This window comes from Pollachius pollachius (assembly GCF_949987615.1).
Source record: "Pollachius pollachius genome assembly, chromosome: 18".
Lineage (NCBI taxonomy): Eukaryota > Metazoa > Chordata > Actinopteri > Gadiformes > Gadidae > Pollachius > Pollachius pollachius.
In genome coordinates this window covers 19,995,623-20,003,122 of record NC_136951.1, presented here as the reverse complement: position 1 = coordinate 20,003,122, position 7,500 = coordinate 19,995,623, and the positions used below count along the sequence as shown (strand labels likewise).

General features: G+C 49.3%; 1 protein-coding gene across 1 annotated transcript in view; it reads left to right on the top strand.

Annotated features, from left to right (window-relative positions):
* sema3aa (sema domain, immunoglobulin domain (Ig), short basic domain, secreted, (semaphorin) 3Aa) overlaps positions 1–7,500 on the top strand; it is a 41,464-nt gene that overhangs the window by 25,352 nt on the left and 8,612 nt on the right. The window contains exons 7-12 of the mRNA XM_079756224.1: positions 651–793; positions 1,307–1,421; positions 1,838–1,907; positions 5,212–5,356; positions 6,445–6,664; positions 7,311–7,402. Of these exons, the coding sequence (XP_079612350.1) occupies positions 651–793; positions 1,307–1,421; positions 1,838–1,907; positions 5,212–5,356; positions 6,445–6,664; positions 7,311–7,402 (785 nt within the window). The remainder of the gene's footprint in view (positions 1–650; positions 794–1,306; positions 1,422–1,837; positions 1,908–5,211; positions 5,357–6,444; positions 6,665–7,310; positions 7,403–7,500) is intronic.

The following is a 7,500-nucleotide window of genomic DNA, read 5'->3' as shown; positions in this document are numbered from 1 at the left end:
CCCCCCTTAACGCCCCCTGGGTATCCCAGTTTAAGGCTTTGGGTCAGATCCCAAGAACCCCCCCTCCCTACCGCCCGAGAGGAACCCCAGAAGAGAGTAAGACCCTCAAAAAGACGGAGGGATTGGGTTGGAGTCTGGAGCCGGGCGGTGCGATGGAAGCCATGTGTGTTAGTGAGGATGTGGTTTTGTGGGGGGGGGGGGGGGTGGTATGAGGGGGCGGGGTTATAGGGGTGGTACGGGGGCTCTGATTGGAGAGAGACGGTGTAACCAGGGGTGTAAAGAGCGCGACCGCTCCGCCGTCGGCGTGACAACGGAATATCACAGTGATTTGTGTGAGTGGGTGTCAGAGGCCGCTGCTCACACAGCTCTATGGTCCAGGCCCTGCCCTGTGTGTGTGTGTGTGTGTGTGTGTGTGTGTGTGTGTGTGTGTCCCTCACAGTGTCGTTGTGATCGGCACAATGCACTTTTTATGATGCATATTTGAGGGGCGTCAAGATTTATTTTCTGTCTGTGTGTTTGTGTGTGTTTATGTGCGTGTGTGCGTGTGTGTGTGGGTGTGTGTGTGTGTGTGTGTGTGTGTGCATGTCTGTGTGTTTTGCGTGCGTGTGTGTGCGCGCACGTGTGTGTGTGTGTGTGTGTGTGCGTGGCAGATCCCCGGTTCGTTGGAGTTAACCTGGTGCCAGAGAGCGATAACCCGGAGGACGATAAGATCTTCCTGTTCTTCAAGGAGAACGCGATGGACGGAGAGCACAGCGGCAAGGCCACCATCGCCAGGATAGGACAACTGTGTAAGGTAACAACTCACGCCCTGGCTCGCACACACACTAACACACGCATGCACACGCACGCACATACACTCACACACACACATGCACGCACAGACACACATGCTTGACACACACAAACAGGTGCCTGCTTGCACGCACACACACATACACACAATCACACAAGAGCACACACACACTCACTCACTCGCACACTCCCTCACTCACACACTTACTCAGTCTCACACACACACACACACACACACTCACTCACTCACTCACTTATTCAGTCTCTCTCACACACACCATACACACACACACACTCAATCACTCACTTATTCAGTCTCTCTCACACACACCATACACACACACACTGTGTCACTGAAGTCTTATTAAAAATACATTTAATTCACCCCAATTGTTTTATTTATTGCACCTCTTTTTGTGCATGTGTACATCTGTGTGTGCATTTCTTTGGTGTATGTGTGTGTGTGTGTGTGTGTGTGTGTGTGTGTGTGTGTGTGTGTGTGTGTGTGTGTCAGAACGACATGGGGGGCCACAGGAGTCTGGTGAACAAGTGGACCACCTTCCTGAAGGCGCGGCTCATGTGCTCCGTCCCCGGGGCCAATGGCATCGACACACACTTCGACGAGCTACGTGAGTTAGCATTCTGTTAGCATGCACTCGTAATAATTGTAACGATAATACCGGTACTTTTATTAATAAAGCGCCTGACCTTCTAGAAAGTGCTTCACAGGGCTAAAACAGAACATGCAAGTAAAGCTAAAACAATAAAACGCAAACGTAACTAAAATGCTTCATACGCACGTCATCTGTATTCTTAGTCTCTGTGTGTGTGTCTGCCTCCCTGTTGTTTTATTATCGCTTTCATCAAAAGTGACTTAAAAGTGGCCCAAATAGGACCCAAGAAAACTGCTATTCCTAAAAAGGACGACACAAGCCAGTGGAAACAATAACAACTTGACCGGTGCTGTGGATGACGGACGCCGTGTAAACCAACCGTCTGAGGAGAGAGATTTGACCGATAGTCTTGTCCCTTTCCTTCTCTCCAGAGGACGTGTTCCTGATGAGCTCCAAGGATCCCAAGAACCCCGTCATCTACGCCGTGTTCACCACCTCCAGGTAACCCCCCGACCCCCCTCATCTCTCCCGACCCCTCACCCCCCCTCTCCAGGTGAATCCATCACCCCCTCCCCCCCCCCTCTCCAGGTGAATCCATCACCCCCTCAACCCCCCTCTCCAGGTGAATCCATCACCCCCTCCCCCCCCTCTCCAGGTGAATCCATCACCCCCTCAACCCCCCTCTCCAGGTGAATCCATCACCCCCTCCCCCCCCTCTCCAGGTGAATCCATCACCCCCTCACCCCCCCTCTCCAGGTGAATCCATCATCCCCTCATCTTCCCTCTCCAGGTGAATCCATCACCCCCTCACCCCCCCTCTCCAGGTGAATCCATCATCCCCTCATCTCCCCTCTCCAGGTGAATCCATCACCCCCTCACCCCCCCTCTCCAGGTGAATCCATCACCCCCTCACCCCCCCTCTTCAGGTGAATCCATCACCCCCTCACCCCCCCTCTCCAGGTGAATCCATCTCACCCTCCAATGATAGCTACAGCAGAGGGACTCTAGCCATCTCCCTCGCCCCCCCTTTCCTTTGAAGTGGCCTTGTTGCTAGGCGATCTGCGGATGTATGATGTAGATTCAAGACGCCGGCCGTCCTAAACAGTTCACTTGTGAAACCCGTTCATGCTCTGTTCTCCCTCGAATGGTTCCGCTCGCCGTGGCCCCGCCTCCGCCGCGTTACCCCGAGACGTCTTCCATTACCTGGACAAACACGCTCTGCCAGGCGTGCCGTCGCGGTTTAGTCAGACTCCCAGACATCGCTGGGCATGGTCTGATCTACTTACAGATACCCTACAGCAGCTCGGCGGTCCCCGGCGCCTCTCCGGCGTCTAGGCCGCCGATTTGGAAAATGCTTTCCGCCTCATCTCCCCTCCACCCCCCTGCTTCCTGTCACTTGTACTCTATGGAATCTGCACAGCCGTTAAGAGGGAGAACTGAATTTGGGACAGTGTGTGTTTTTGTGTGTGCGTGCGTGCCTGTGTGCCTCTGTGTGTGCATGTGCATGCGTGTTTGAGTCTGTGTGTGTGCGTGCGTACATGCGTCAGTGTGTCCCTGTGTGTGCTTCCGCGTCTATGAGTGTGTGCCCTCGTGTGTGTGTTTCTGCATGAGTGTGTGTGTGTGTGTGTAGATGTAGGTGAGATGATGGGCCTACTCTCCCGGCCGCTGCGACGCTCCGTAGGCCGCTCCGAGCGGAGAGGCGCGACGCCAGCGGCCGGGAGACAGGAGTCGAGACGGAGCAGATGGCAGAGTGCCGTGACGCTCAGCGTTATGCCGCGTTTGCGTTTTGGGAGTGACTGAGCGTGCGTGTGTGTGTGTGTGTGTGTCTGTGTGTCTGTGTGTTTGTGTCTGTGTGTGTGTGTGTGTGTGTTTTGAGGCACAGCTAAAGAAGAACAATTGAACATCAATCAGGGCTAAGGCTAACAGCGGCCGCTGGAGCGCTGCGCGCTAACGCGTACTGGCAGCAGTTCAGCGTCAGCGTCACACGCCTCCTCCTGCAGGCTGTTCACACGGGGCCCTTTGTTGGCTGTTTGTTGTGGACGACACACACACACACATGTGGACGACACACACATGTGGACTACACACACGTATGCATGCACAGATGCATGCGAGCACACACACACACACACACAAAATGAGCTGCTCAGCAAATACACACACGCACACTTGAACGCACACACATGCATTGCAGCCAGCACACACACAGACACACACACTCACACATGCACCAGCACCCATGCTTGAATATTCAATTATATGGCTCTGAGGAATCTGAGTGCTTTAATTGGTTTTCTAAGTGGCCGGTTTTCAGAGATGAATAGAGGCGGGATTCAGACGCAGCAGCTTTAATATCACTGCCTAATGAGGCGCACATCAGCCCGTCCGCAGATTCAAGTTTGATTGTGCCAAAGTAAAGTGTGTGTGTGTGTGTGTGCGTGTGTGTGTGTGTGTGTGTGTGTGTGTGTGTGTGTGTGTGTGTGTGTGTGTGTGTGTGTGGGCATAGATACACTCCTGTATGAGCGGTGAACGCTTTGTGCTTACGCATGTTCCTGTCTAGGCAGATGCACATGTTACATATGATTGATTGAATGTGTGTGCAGGCCTGCATCTCTCTCCCTCTCTCTTTCCCTCTCTCTCTCTCTCTCTCTCTCTCTCTCTCTCTCTCTCTCTCTCTCTCTCTTCTCTGTCTGTGTCTCTCCCTCTCGCCCACGCACTGTCCACATCTGTCCACTCTTGTTTGTCCATCCAAATCTGAAAAGCGTGCCCTTCGTAGATACTGGAGTGCCGTTTTAATGCCCCGTTGTTTAATTGAATTTCTCTGTAATTAACCTTTACAAATGCTAATCCATTCATCTTCCGCGCCTCGCTGATCAGCGCGTGTTGTTTGATTGCCTCCCACATCACTGCGTTTCAATGCTTTTGTCTGGGGCCGAACACAGCAACACAAAGGAAAGGCTTCTCTGTGTACAGAACGTGTACTCGATATGTATAATAACAATGTATGAATATAAGGGACTCCCACCTCATTATTTAATAAGATGGTAAAAAAAATATATATAAATCACTTTCAGCTGTTTTCAAAGAATAGGAAAGATTATATATATTTTATCTCAGAAGAAAAGCAAATAACAGTTGGAATGGGTTTGAAACATGCGCTGCAGCGAGAGATCTCCGTTCTGTTGGCCGGGCGCTGCCGGCATTCCTCTCCGTTCTCTGGGGCCGGAGAGCAATCAGAGAGACGCTCCAACCTGAAGTTTAGGAGTCAAATGATCGCAGCCTCTTCTGTCTGCCGTCCTCTTCTCCTGCAGAGGGAGATCGGTCTGTTGTCTCTCAGAGGACGGTCTTATATCCTCGCTCCACTCGAGCACAACAAGATCTGCACTGAATCACATCTCGGCTCTTGTCGTGTCTTTCTCTTTATTACTTTCTTTATCTCTTTCGTTCTTTTGTATTTACTTTCTTTCTTTCTTCCTTTGTCTCTCTGATCCGTTCCTACCTCTCTCATATTCTGACATTGTTCCTGTAATTCTATCTTCCATTTCATTTTTTCATTTATTTATTTAAAGGAGAGTGCACATTAATCTACATTTCTGTAAATGTGCCAATGTTAGCCAGCAGGCTAATTTTCAACTGTAGTTCTTTGGCAAGATATTAAGCTAGGCACAGGATGGCTGAAAAGTAAAACATATTAAAATTGTACTTTATTTCTCTCTCTCTCTCTTTCTCTCGCTCTCTCTCTCGCTCTCTCTCTCTCTGTCTCTCTCTCTCTCTCTCTCTCTCTCTCTCTCTCTCCGATCCTCAGCAACATCTTCAAGGGTTCTGCGGTGTGCATGTACAACATGGCCGACATCCGGAGGGTCTTCCTGGGGCCCTACGCCCACCGCGACGGCCCCACCTACCAGTGGGTGCCCTTCCAGGGGAGGGTGCCTTATCCCCGCCCCGGCACCGTGAGTCCAAACACGATTTTAATGGTTTCATTTAATCAAACCCTGCGCTATGAAAGTATTCTCCTGCAGCTGCTAACTCCATAAAAAGATCTTGGCTAGAAAGCTCCTTAAGAATGAAAACACGCCCAGCCACGATTCAGTCCATCCAGGAGTCCAGTCTCTTTAAACCGTTTAATTCTGATCCTCTTTAGAAAAACTCAGGGAGTAACTGATCCTCTTGCATGACCACTAGAGGCTGCTCACGGGAAAAACAAAGGTAGTGCAGGTTTAACCTCTGCTTAAAAGCGCTGTTGGTCGGATTCCGATAAAGAAGAGAGCAGAGAAGAGAGGTCGAGCAAGATGTAATGTGCAAGATGTTCAAATAGTTTTGCTCAGGTAAGCTGAGGACGGTCGGGCCGCCTCTTTGATGCCAGGACCTTTCATCTGAATGACAAGCTATAAATACCAATAGTTTACAGCCAAACAGCATCTGGTTCTGTTGAGTTCTAGCCAGCAGAACTGTCCATGTATGAGAGGGATGGATACACTCAGAGCCGGTCGAAGTGGAGAGGAAGGGAGCGGATTATTAAGGTGTATTCTGCTAGTTAGCTCGCTTGGGCAAAATTCTAAAGAGCAAGAAGGAGCAGCATGAAGAAATTATTAATTCATCCTAATTAATCAGCATGGCTACATGCTGGGCCTGTTTTTTTTACGCTCAATGCTGACATTTATGCAGCATTGAAAAACACAGATGATTCCGTACCACCGTTGCGGTGTTCCTCAGATTTGAACATGTATATTTGCATATAATACACACACCTTATTTTATATTTGCATAACTATTCACTATTCACTATTCATTATTCTAAACCTTATTATATTTTCATCCTGAATGAATGCGGACATCCGCAATGCAAGTTTAATTCCTTTTACATATGCGCTACATTTGTACTTCATTTGTACTGCATTTGTAATACATTTGTAGAGCATTTGTACTACATTTGAGTTACATTTAAACTACTTTGGCACTATATTTGAGCTACATTTGCCCTGCATTTGTGCTTAGTTTATGCTCCATTTCTAAACCCAACGCGGTGATTGCTCCCCAGTGCCCCAGCAAGACGTTCGGGGGCTTCGACTCGACGAAGGACCTCCCTGACGACGTGATCACGTTCGCCCGCGGCCACCCGGCCATGTACAACCCGGTGCACCCGATGGGGGGGCGTCCCATCGTGGTGCGCACCGACGTGGACTACCAGTTCTCCCAGCTGGTGGTGGACCGCGTGGAGGCGGAGGACGGCCAGTACGACGTCATGTTCATCGGCACGGGTACGGGGCCGCCGCCGTGACCACCAGCAACACCGGCTCTCTGGAAAACAGATGTTGGAAATTATAATTTGCGCTTTTGCCTAGCATATAAAAAAGAGGATCGCAGATGTAGATCATGAATTGTTTATACTGTGTATATAACGTTATAATGTTTCGCTTTTTTTTTTAAATAATATAATATATATAATAATAAAGTATGTACGATACATTATTGACTGGAATTACATAAAACAAATAATCTAAATAATCTCAAGCATAAAACACTTAATGTACGGATTTATTGTACACACTTAATCTACACTGCACTTATTCATGGTAATAAATTGTGTAGCATCTGCAGTAGCTGCTAGCATTGCTGTACACGGGGAATGGGTTAGCCTAGCGATTGTTAGTACTTGCACTTGGTTCTATGAACATCTTTACTGCACCGACAGTGATCTATTGTTTCACTTCTATGACAAAGGTACTTATTGTAAGTCGCTTTGGATAAAAGCGTCTGCTAAATGCCCTGAATGTAAATGTAAATGTAAGATGTTCTTCAGGTATCCGTCATCCTAAATGCCGGGATGGCGGTGCTGGAAAGTAGACGGGATGATGTTCTTTGTGTTTCCTCATGTGTTTAATCCGTTGTGTGTTCCCCGCTCAGACATGGGGACGGTGCTGAAGGTGGTGACGATCCCCAGAGAGAGCTGGCATGACCTGGAGGAGGTGGTTCTGGAGGAGATGGCCGTGTTCAGGGTAGGACACACGCATGAGAACTGGAGGTCTCATGAACTACAAAAAAACCTCTTCTCTGTTCTGTGTTTGTTCTACCGTAACAAACTGCTTAGTCTCAC